Raw genomic sequence first — 12,500 nt, 5'->3', positions numbered from 1 at the left:
CTCTCTGGGTATTCGCTATTTTTTAGGCGTATTTCAAAGTTTCGTGCGTTTTTCAAAACAATGGGAAAAATTTGTTCCTCGAAGCGGTAATGCATTCCCTTTTATGAACCTTCTTGTTACTCCTGGTGGAAATTTGGAAATTCTGCTGCGGGATCTTTTGTAGAGCACAAAACGATATGATTTTCACAGTTAAGAATTTCTGGGTTCAATCGATTAGCCAATGCTTACATTTCTCGAAGTTTTAAGATGGTTTTGGCAGCGGTATGAAGACAGTTCTCTGCTGATTCCTGCTACTCTTTGAGAGATTTCGGCTATTTTTGTTCATTATCTGGATACTGTGCGTCCGATTTACACCAACAGGGTTTAGTACTAACCATTCTACCCCCTTTTTTAGAATTTATCAAGTTTTCTTCTTTTTTCCTTCACTATTGCTTACCTCACTCATACATTTCCTTTCAGTAGATCGAAATGTTTGTCTGAGTCTACGTGGGGGCTCATGTGACAAAGTCTATTTTTAGTAATGGTGCAAAGCGCTATAATGCAGGACATACTCCAATGTAGTTTACAGCGACAAGATATTGGTAACGAAATATTTTAAGACAAACGTTAAGTAAGGGTTATTTTGAGGCAACGAGGGGATATGTGATTTATTCTCCGAGGGCGCAGCCCGAGGTAAATAAAACAACAAGATTCCCAGGAAGCGATTGTTCACGTTCCTCTACATTTTCAATAGAACGAAGTTCTTGCAGGCTTGTTAAAAGTTGTTGTAGTGGTAGGCTCCTGGGCCCAGTTCCTCAAAAGCCGATTAAAAATAAATCAAGCAGTTCATTTCTCTACTCCCAAATGCTGTTCAACGCAGATTTTCGGCAGAACTTTACACGAGAAGACGTCAATCTTGAAAAACAAAAATAAGCAAAAGAAGCTTTCACCAAAAAGTTGAAAACGTGAAACAAACGTTTACGCTAACCTTGGATTAAGTTAATCGGCTTTCGAGGAACCGGGCCCTGGTTATGGGTTCTCTTGGTAATTGCGGATTTTGAAACGGTTAACTATCTTATTCTTAGTACGTTGTAGTCAAACTTCGATTAAGAGGGGTGGCCCTTAACTACAAAAAGACAATGGTTGCTAAGGAAGCTTTTTAGTCAAAAGCCCTACAAAAAAAATGTATCGATGGTTCTTTCAAGTAACATTTTCAATGGAAATCTTACATCACCTCAATCAGAAGGCGAATGCGCAACTAGTCCCGGTCCTCTGTCGTGCGTTTCAGTGAAAAACGTGTAAAAACTTTCAAAAAACGAAAGGAGGCGGCGGTTTTTTCACCAGATAAGAACCGTCCCATCATTTATTTGTAAAATGTAGAATGGAATTTCTATTTGGACAAAAGATGAAACTGATACTGTTTGAAGTGTATCAAATGGAGGCCTGATCACGTCATAATTTCTTAAATCCATGCTACAGATTTAATGTCAGAATGTTCTCATACTGTTACGTTAATTAAAATTGTGAAAAACATAGTTAACTCCCTGAGTTTTTAGTCATTTTCTGTTTTGGTCACGTTTTTTACCAACTATGGTTGTGAGACGAACCAGATAAAGAAATGTTAAGTAGAACACACTTGGCAAAAATGGATAACTGCAGAGTTAAAGGTACTCGAGAAATGACTATTTGAAGGAGTCCTTAGCAACGGTTTGGTAGTTGAGAGCCACCCCTTTAATCCAATCTGTTATTTTTTGTAGAATATGACAAAGAAATCAGTCTACGTTTGAAATGAAATTTGGGACGATTATTGCAGTTAGATGCCCAAATAAAGCAGTTGCCAGAAAGCCTGAAAAAATCCAAGATTGAACGGGATTCGAACTTGCGCAACACTTGCTCTATACCACTGAACTCAGCTATCAAGCCAGCTTGCAGCTGGTAATAATAATAATAATAATAATAATAATGATGATGATGATGATGATGATAATAATAATAATAATTTATAAATAAAAATAAATAATACGAATAATATGAATAAAAATACATAAATAATTTATGTATTAAAAGCAACATTTATCAGCTTTGTTGTGCCCTAGGACCATGGTTTGGGCCCCGCCCTTCAGGAGTATACATAATAATAATAATAATAATAATAATAACAACAACAACAACAACAACAACAACAACAATAATAATAATAATAATAATAATAATAATAATCCTTAACAGTAAGGGTTTTTAAACATTTTACAGTAAAGATTAACGGTAAAAAACGACGTTTCGACCCTGAAATAAATATTATTGTATACTTAAAGAGAGAGAAACAATGGGGTAAAAATATGAAAAAGATATTGGAAAAACGTATAGCGTTAAAAACAATAGAAACATGCAAAAAGTCAGAGTGCAAAAATGGAGGCGTTTCCGCGACGAACACTTTTTAGCTCCAAAGGACCTTAGCAAGAATTTTAGTGCGCTAAAGAAATGCAAATACAAGTTTGACTACCTCGTTTATGGAATGTTTTTTGATTAATGAACTGAGACAAAGTCTCTATGTACAATCTGATTCAATTCGTGCTAAGGTTTTTAAATAGTTCCTGCATTTTTTTTTATTGTTATTAATGTCCCCTTTTTTACACTCTAACTTTCTGCATTTTTCTATTGTTTTAATAACACCACCTTTTCCCAATAGCTCTCATAATTTCTACATATATTTACCCCATAGTTTCTCTCTCTTTAAACATATGTTAATATTTTATTGTCATTCTTACTTGATAATGACCGAAGCACGGTCATTATCAAGCTGATGTGGTCGTGTACTTAACAATAACACTAAACTTCCAAACTAAAGGTGTGGGATATCGGCATCCTCAGGGAGAACGATAAAATATTTGCGCTATGGTGTTAAACGTTGGCGGTGCCACTATAAATTAGCATAGTGTAAAACTAGCCAGTAGGACGCATGAAAACTAATGACGTGATAAAATGTTCTAAAATCTGTGTGAAAAACAGTTCATAAAATAGCTGATTAAAATAGAAGATCGTTAAGTTCAGTGCATTCCTCACGGGAGTTCAGTCCCGGCTTGTATTTTCTGATGTAGTACGCTTCGTGTAGTCGCAGATTGACAGGGTCATTTTCACGCGTGATTACTTTGACTTCAATGTTATGGCTGTTGTTGCGATGGTGTGTTGTGAGATGTTTTTTTACCGACGAGTTGTCGTTGGTCAGGTGTTCTTTTGTTCGATCATGTAGGAATCGTGTCGTGCTTCCGATGTAATATTCGCCACAGGCTTTGCACGTGAGCTGATAGACGGTGTTTCTCTGTAGGCATAAATTAGTGTCTGCGATGGGGTAGTTTGGTCTGTTGCATTTCCTTTCTGTTGTGTTGTGTGAAAGGGCTTGTCTCAGAGTGTAGGACTTGTAGGCGATTCGTACTGAGATGTTTTCTCGCTTGAAAATTCCCGTGATTTTTCGGTTTAGTCGGTCTGAGATGAATGGGATTTTGAGGTAGTGCCACTCTTTTGTCTAATTTATGCCTACAGAGAAACACCGTCTATCAGCTCACGTGCAAAGCCTGTGGCGAATATTACATCGGAAGCACGACATGATTCCTACATGATCGAACAAAAGAACACCTGACCAACGACAACTCGTCGGTAAAAAAACATCTCACAACACACCATCGCAACAACAGCCATAACATTGAAGTCAAAGTAATCACGCGTGAAAATGACCCGGTCAATCTGCGACTACACGAAGCGTACTACATCAGAAAATACAAGCCGGGACTGAACTCCCGTGAGGAATGCACTGAACTTAACGATCTTCTATTTAAATCAGCTATTTTAATTGACTGAACTCCCGTGAGGAATGCACTGAACTTAACGATCTTCTATTTTAATCAGCTATTTTATGAACTGTTTTTCACACAGATTTTAGAACATTTTATCACGTCATTAGTTTTCATGCGTCCTACTGGCTAGTTTTACACTATGCTAATTTATAGTGGCACCTCCAACGTTTAAAACCATAGCGCAAATATTTTATCGTTCTCCCTGATGATGCCGTAGATCGGCGAAAGCTCGGAGTCAATAAAGAACCACAGTAGCACTTAAAGGCTTCAATTGATATATATCCCACATCACTACGACATGCTGCTAAAGGACACATTCAAACGTTTCCTAACTAAACATAATAAAACAATATAAAAATTCTACAGTAAAATTCTACATGACAATTTATATGACTTTAACTTGCCACTAGTTACGCTGAATTACGTCATCATTATAAGGAGCTTTCTGACTTTCATTTTTTGTGCATCCCACAATTCAAATATACGAAATAAAATATATTCTTAAAAAAATCAGAGAGGTCTCGTCAAATACGCGGAAAGATAATCTTAATATTTGGAAACCAACGATCTTATTATTTTGTGGCGTCATTTCGGGGAAAGAAGACCCTGTTTACCTTGACTCTAGACACCATGTTTGGGTGATTTGTTCTGATTTCAGTTAATTTGTAGTCTCGCCAATTAGTAGAGCACGAGTGCTCGGCTAAATATTATTACTATTATTACCTGTCTCTTGCCGAGTGGCTTGAAATATTTCCATAAAGGTGGGCAGAAGCAGGCCAAAACAGTACGATAACCCAGTCACGATTATTACTGATATGGTTCCAGCAAAGCACACTAACCATGACCAACAGCTGTCAGTACGATACTTGGGAGCGTTTTGACTTGAATTTTCCTCATTCCAGATTTCAACTTGTGTGTTACTCATGACACTCGAGAATGGACTGAACAAGGGATGCAGTCGATCTGTAAAGAAATGCCTTGACAAAAGCGAAGAAAAATGAACAAATTTTAATTATGTAAGCATATTACACTCCTTTGAATGTCAAGCTAGGAATAAAACCCTAAATGCATAAGAACTGTAGAGACCGTATCAAGCCCTAAGCGAGTGTGTGCAAGTTCTTTGAGTGCGAACGAAGTGCAGGGAAAACACGAGGTAGTCGAGTGTTTTCCCTACTTCTGGTCGTTCTTAAGTGCTCTACCCGCTTCTTAAGTGCTTTACAACAGAACAGAACTGATCACAGGCGAGGCTTCTTTACTCTTTTTATAATAAAGAATTTCTTAATTTCCTCAAGCCTTTGACTAAAATTTTCGGAAAACTTTATTTTACAAATCACACGAGTGGCGTCAGCCGGTGCATCTGCACTCTCATAACACGTATGTAACGCACACTAAAACAGACGCATCACAATTCTTGTTAGAATAGTTCAAAAGATTTTATCGGTTAAACACGACCAAAGCTGTCAAAATGTCAAGAATTAAGAGTTGGGAAACCATCAAAAGTAGGTTCGAATTAGAACAGTAAAATCCGGCTCAATTTTCGCTCATGAAAACCTGAACGTTATTGACATGACAACTGGGAAACAAGCTGCGTTCGTTGTGCTGTAGAGAGGAACCACAGTCGAATTTATGGAAAGACGATCCCCACAGAAAAGATCACAGGCGTGGGTTCTTTATTTCTTTTATAATAAAGATTTTTTTAAATTTCAACACGTATTCGGTTAAAAATTTCGGAAAACTTTATTGTCCAAATCCTACGGTACATCTGCAATCTCATAAAGCACGCGGTTTTAACCATTCAGAACGAGCGTTAAGCTCCGGTCAAACAGACGCTACATTTCACCCAACATCATGCAACATTGTTGGACCACCCTGTTGCGGTATATTGTGAAGTGTTGCGTGGATGTTGCGTTAACTTTGAATTGGGTCAAACTTTTCGGGCAACATGCAGCAACATTTCTATTGTTCTCTTGAATGTTGAATCTTGTTGCGTCTGTTTGACCACCATTCGCAACATTGTTGGATTGGTGCCTGTGCAAAACACGTTCAAATATTTGCAGAGGACAGCGATGACTTCTGTGAGAGTTCGGACAGTTCAACAAAGAAACGGAAATCTCTCCCCTCCACGCGTGCAATATCGTGTTACAATACTCCAAGAACTGCGAGGAAACATATGGAAGCCAAGAAGGAGCAGTTTCTTTCTACGTGCGTAGAGGTGTTGAAGCAGACAGTAACTATTGCTAAACCAGAACCGAAGAGTCAATGTTCCTTTGCAATGTCTCCATAGGCAGTTTCATTATCTTTTATGCCAACTGGACAATAAATGTTCCTCGATGAGCTGGATGGTAGGTAGTTGTGAAGGATCAACGATGTAATGGTTAGCAATTCCACAGTTTTTGGTTTCAGGTTCACACCCGTTCGCAGACACCGCCACCTGTTTGCACAAATTCCAAAAAGGTTTTCAGAAATTCTTCGTGCCCTACTGTGTCTGTTATAATAGGCTCTCTTTTCTGCACTAAGTCCTTGTTAAGGATAGAGCTTCATCAAATGCTTCAAGACAAACGCATCATTATCAACAAGAACATAAGGAACTTCTAATGACCAATGGGGGAGACATTTTCAATTGCAGTTGATAGGCCACATTTGTTCCAAACGTCACCATCAGAAACCCTACAAATTGTACCAATCTCAGCATACAAACACTCGTAATCTGTACCGGCCACAGCTATAAGCGCAATTGAATTGGTATGTTTATAGTTGTAAATATATGAGGCTGCACTGGCTGGTGCTTGCAAGCCACCGTGCAGTTATAGGTACATAAAATATTAATACATCAATTCTAACATAAAGAGAAAAGCAATGCACCAGAGCCGGACACGACAACCCCTAAAAAAACAAGCAGATGGAAAAAAGCGGGAAACTTGTACCCCCGACCGAGGCAGTTGTGCAACCCTCGGAGTTCTAGGGTATTCTACGTGAAAGACACCACTTACAATGCAAATGAACGCTATCATATACCGCCTAACGAAGGCATTAAACACTAATTCAGCTCGGTAGGACGAAAAACGAAACAGGACTTGTGAACGCCGCGAAGGCTGACTGTAGAATGCCTCACTCGCTAAACGAACGCCAAATACAACCACGATGGGTCTGTTGTTCTGCCGCTCACAACCAGGCCTCTGCTACGTGACGGCAAAATATCAGTTTATGCTGATCAGGATTAACCCTAATTACATATTTTGCCTCCACTACTCAACTGGACACTCAAGCTAGGTGATATATGGGTGCGTTAGCCAGCGAAGCCCTCCGTAGAACTAAAAGAAAGGGCTTGAGTGAAGGCGAAAGTGAATTTGAGACCTCTAATAAACTCTCCAAGGAGTCTCTGACATAAATATTAATGGCATTCACTGAGGCCCAACGGTCGTGTCGTAGAAGTTATCTGTCAGGGACTCCAGGATGAGGGGCTGATGTAGCTCCACCTGGTGAGTGAGTACTAAATTAAGCAATATCGGGAACAATACCATGGAAAGACTTCTTGAAAGAGTCGCTGTAAGTGGAATAGCTCATAGGCTAAAAAATTGAAACTGAACAAACGCGTACGACTGACAGAGGCAGAAGAAGGCCTAAAAATATACCCGTGTCGGAACAAAAAATAAAAAATAAACTTACAACGGGCTGCCATTCCTTAGCAGGTTAACTTACCGGTAGCACATTTCAATGAAAATGGAAATAAACTCATCATGAAAACCTGACATTCTTAGCCCTAATAAGGGACAACCGAAAAGCGAAGAAAACCTGAAACACCTAAAAACAAACATAACTTAATGATGCAATAGAAGTAGGTCGCACACATGAGCTCTTTCCGACAACTTCCTCCGAATATCTGCGTTAAGTGACTGCTTTCATGACAGGCGAGGCTGCAAGGCAAACATTTCCTGTCTTGGCTGCTACCTCAAAACGAGACGACTTCTTGATTGGAGAACAGATTCCGGCCAAATCGTGGAACCACTTGAAACTATAGTAAGCCCAAAGGATGGTTGAAACCGATTTGTATGAAACCAACAAATACTGAGTGGAAAAGGAACGGCATCAAAGACTTCCACGGCGAATGACTTCCATCCATTGAAAACACTGGAACAATGCAGAGATGCCCCCGGGTTCACTGCAGGCGAGAACTACCAATCAAGCTCTTCAGTCATGGAAACGACTTCTTGGGAAAACGGCAGAGATGTCGACCAGAACTGTGTCAGTAAAAACTGACTAAAGAAACGAAAAGGATAAAGCAACAAACGGCAAAATAATAATAATGACAGCGAAAAAAGAACGAAACGGTAAATGGATAAATGGACCGCAGCATGAACAATGGAAGACTCGGAAGAAAATCATGCAGAAAATAATAACAGACAGGGAACCTATAGATACAATAATCAATGCCTTAAGCAAATCCTGTGAAAGGATAATAGAAGGACACAAGTACTTACCTAAACACGAAAAACCCAACAAGGGTGACTATCAAGGACCTCTAGACCAATCTATCATCGCTCAAGGACAACAATACTAGACACAACAGACCCACTGAGGGTGAACAACAAGAGCCTGAATCCCGTGCTATAAACGCATAGGTCTTGAACATCAATACTTCATGTGTACCTGGATACAACAAACCCACCAAGGGTGATCATTATCAAGGGACTCCAGCCCATGCTATATATAAACGCATTGCTCGTGAACATCAATACTTCATGTGTACCTGAACACAACAAACCCATCAAGGGTGATTAACAAGGGCCTCCAGCACATGCTATAATGGCATTGCTCATGAAGATCAATACTTCATGTGTACCTGGACACAACAAACCCACCGAGGGTAATTATCAAGGGTCTTCAGCCCATGCTATAAACAAATTGTTCATGAACAAAAATATTTTATATGTACGTATGTACCTAGACACAGCAAAGCCACCTAGGGCGATTATAATGGGCCTCTAGCCTACTCTATAAACGCATTGGTCATGAACATCAATACTATAGAAATGTACGTAGACACAACTAGCCCACCAAGGGCGAATATCAAGGGCCATTCAGCCCATAGCCCATGTTATCAAAAACATCGTACATGAAGATGAATGCATATTGAGACATCGGAAACTCGTCAGGGGGTAACAATACTAAAAACTATAAAACGTATACACGGCTAAGCTAACGGCGTATGAATCAAAAACGACATTATCGTCAAAAACGCGAGGGCAACAAGGCCAAGCTATCGCTCAATATCAACGCACTAAACAAAAAATAATACAGCGATCGAGAATGACTAACAGAGACCCCTTGCCTGTGCAACCTAAACGAAAACTTACAACATAAAGCACAAACTAGAGGCTGTGCAGCTACAAATCAGAAAACCACCGAGGGTGAATGTCAAGGCCGTCTAGGCCATGCTCGTCGATACTCCGCGCGTACCTAAATAGAACAAACCCACCAAGGTCCACAGGAAAACTACCGTAAATAAACGAAAAACATAAATCATAACTTTAAAAACAACAAATAACGAGACATAACAAACTCGGCCCCTAGGCTGTGAAACTCAAACGAAATCATGCAGCAAAAAACGAAAGCTAGGGGGTAATGTACAATAACAAACTAGAACTCTGGAACTCAAAAAACATCGCAAACATTACTTCAGCAGCTAGCCTAGTAGGAAAACTGAGACCTATAGCGTTACCACCGAAAAAAAAAAAAAAGAGGAACTAGACCAAAATTAGTGATCTTGGCCAGGCTTTTGACGAAAAGACTTAGAACATCTGGAGAAAAAAACCTCAAAGGACAAAACGACTCTAGTGGAGACCAACGAAACATAGGCGCGCCAACAACAGGCGAAATTCCAAAGTGAAACCGGTTGCAGCAGACGCTCGGATGAAAACAACTATGGAGGTTAAACAGACAGGAGGGCATAAAAAGCTAATACCCAGGACCAGTCCAGAGCAAAGGCATTCACTCCGGAAGACCCAGGCTGATAAAACCTTGTAATAAACTTAAAGAGCTAGCGATGTAAAGTGACATGCAAATCTGTCACAGTCTGCGGACACCAAAGAACATCTACGGCAAAAATATATCAAAAATATCATCGTTCACTATGTATACAGTCATCAAAAACTGCGACGTTGCCGTTGACAACGGCAAGAATTACGCTGAACTTTCTTCTGCCACACGCAGAATTGGAGGCATCTAAGAAGATAATTTCCACAAAGGAAAACCGTCGATATGCACAAGATCTTGATTTCAAGAATAATTCAGTCAGGCACTTTGGGCGATAGCAAAACTTGTAAATTCCAATTAACGGCAAAATTTATGGCACGAAAGGAGCTTTTAGTCATGAAGCTGGATACAGATACGACTCAGCTAACAAGCAAAATAAGGTACAACGGACGAAAGCAAGTTAACAAACCCGGCGAACAGAGGTACGATCCGTGATAGATCGTCGGACAAGATTCTTTTCTCGGCTGCACAAAATACTGATGCGGACGGAAAAATCGATAACAATCCCAAGATACTTTAGATGATGATAACTTGAGTTGGGACCCAAAGGGATATCTATTCATTAGGAGCAAAGATCGAAGAACAGACAGTTTTTGCCTGAATTCTGCACAGTGACAGAGAGCGGAATAAATATAAACGTGGCAAAAAAACTTCAGCAAAACAATCAAGACAAAGAAAATCAAAAAGCGCGTATTAAACACGTGCGGACTACTGGAGTGCTGAGGTATTGATCTTGAAAGCAAAAGGTGAGGGAAGTTCACGCAATAGAAGCCTGAAACGAAAACTCAATGATGCAAATAAAATGAAACACACGCTATCGTTGGAAAACTGAAAGATCTACAAAGTCTCTCTGTAACTTTCACAGCAACAACGGTAAATCAAAAAAATTCATCACCATGTGCATATCGAGAGACAAAGGCCACTGATACTGCGATTTGATTACAGAGAGAAAAGGATACACGGCTCTCCAGTGGCCTGATTTAACACATGCAAAGCAAACGCCAGACCGGTCTAGTTTCTTCGATCAAACTTTCCTTGGATTTAACTAAATTGGTGCGCTCCAACGCAATAGCAGGATCTTCTACCACTTCTACAATTGATTTGCCGGCAGTAAATTGGTTTTCGTTGCTTAACTTTTTAAAGAATGGCGGTTCATTTCTCTTGAACTTTTCAATTCCTGTCAAAGTTCTCGGGGGAGACTGAATCGCTTGAACTTTTCAGCTCCAAAGTAGAAACGATAACACCAAACAGTGAGAGAAAACTCTCACTTCCTTTGGGGAACGAACTCCTTGACTTCGGCATCATCCATAAGGAGAACGAAAAAGGACTTGTGCACGCGGAGAAGGTTAACCGTAGAATGCCTCACTCGCTAAACGATCGCCAAATACAAACCACGATCACGTGGCACTCTAAGCTCCTGCCGCTCACAACCAGGCCTCTGCTACGTGACGGCAAAATATCAATTTATGCTAATCAGGATTATCACAAATTACATTTTGCCTCAGTATGTTTGAGAATCTCTTGAAAGACTTCATAGTACTAGTTCATTCGCATCATGTTACGATGTCACTAAAATATCCTCTTTCTCGTCTGGTTTTTCCTGTAATCCAGCTTCAAAATTTCAAACAAACAAAAGGCCGCCCATGTACCGCCGAATACATGCTATCGTTTGATGCTGGGGATAGGCGGCCATATTGCCATTCGACGTGGAAAGTTGAAAGTGTTGAGTTATGAAAGTAATGAATCACAGGTTTTTAACGTTGAGAATTCTGCATTCACACTCTGCGAATATGTCTAGTGACTCTCCGATCACATGACCATGGTCACGCTTGTCACGTCACAGAAAGGAGTCTGGGCAAGCATCGTGCCAGCGACTAAATCGACAAACCGTGCGGAAAAAAACCGAACATAGTTGCAACATGCTGTGTTTGTTTGGCCCCATTGGCGACCCGTTGCAACAACACCCAACAATGTTGCATGATGGATGTTGCGTGTTTATTTAACAATAGGGACTTTACGATTTACGACGCAGTCGTCAACGAGAACGCCTCGAAACAGCAATATCATTGGTTAAAAGAGAAAAAGTAATCGTGCTGCACGCGTGGCACGCATTTTAGCACAAATTCGTGCGGTTCTCTGCACAACAACGACGTGAAATCACCAAATTTCTGGTTTTGACGATAACGCGAGCATTTAAATATGAATCTTTCATTGTCTATTTTTACTCCCAAACCGCTCGTGCCAATTTATTACTAGGACACTTCACCCACATTGTACGACGCGAACGAGATGACCTAACGGCAAGAAACTTACGATAGTGCAAAGTTATATTTTGAGGTGACGTTTTCATCAACGTCGCCGTCGTAGATCGTAAAGTCCCTAATTATTCCATGAGCGCGCGTTGGATATGAGATGGTAAATAGCCAACGAGGCGCGTCGAGGTCGAAAAGAAAAAGAGCAGTGGAAAAAAGGTAGCACGAGAGTTTCAAGTCGTAGAGTCAAGTGACACAGACATTAAAAAGCTGGTCACAAATCCTGCCGTTAGAGAGAGCACAAAATAGTCAGCAAGATGTGCTCTCAACGTCTTTGAACGTGAAGAAACTCACGAGTATATTTTCAGTCCTACGCAAACTGAGC

General features: G+C 40.1%; 1 protein-coding gene across 3 annotated transcripts in view; it reads right to left on the bottom strand.

The window, feature by feature from the left end:
- Positions 1-12,500, bottom strand: part of LOC138016516 (monocarboxylate transporter 10-like) — a 29,331-nt gene that overhangs the window by 12,192 nt on the left and 4,639 nt on the right. The window contains exons 1-2 of one of the 3 annotated variants that reach the window (XM_068863680.1): positions 10,823-11,372; positions 4,554-6,342 (exon numbers count right to left, since the gene is read on the bottom strand). In XM_068863680.1, the coding sequence (XP_068719781.1) occupies positions 4,554-4,755 (202 nt within the window). In that variant the 5' untranslated portion in view covers positions 4,756-6,342; positions 10,823-11,372. Of the gene's footprint in view, positions 1-4,553; positions 6,945-10,822; positions 11,373-12,500 lie in introns of those variants that run through there. The other 2 variants (XM_068863678.1, XM_068863679.1) reach the window with 2 other exon arrangements.

The sequence above is a fragment of the Montipora capricornis genome, chromosome 9 (assembly GCF_036669925.1).
Source record: "Montipora capricornis isolate CH-2021 chromosome 9, ASM3666992v2, whole genome shotgun sequence".
In the NCBI taxonomy this organism is placed as follows: domain Eukaryota; kingdom Metazoa; phylum Cnidaria; class Anthozoa; order Scleractinia; family Acroporidae; genus Montipora; species Montipora capricornis.
This window is presented reverse-complemented; position numbering and strand designations above follow the sequence as displayed.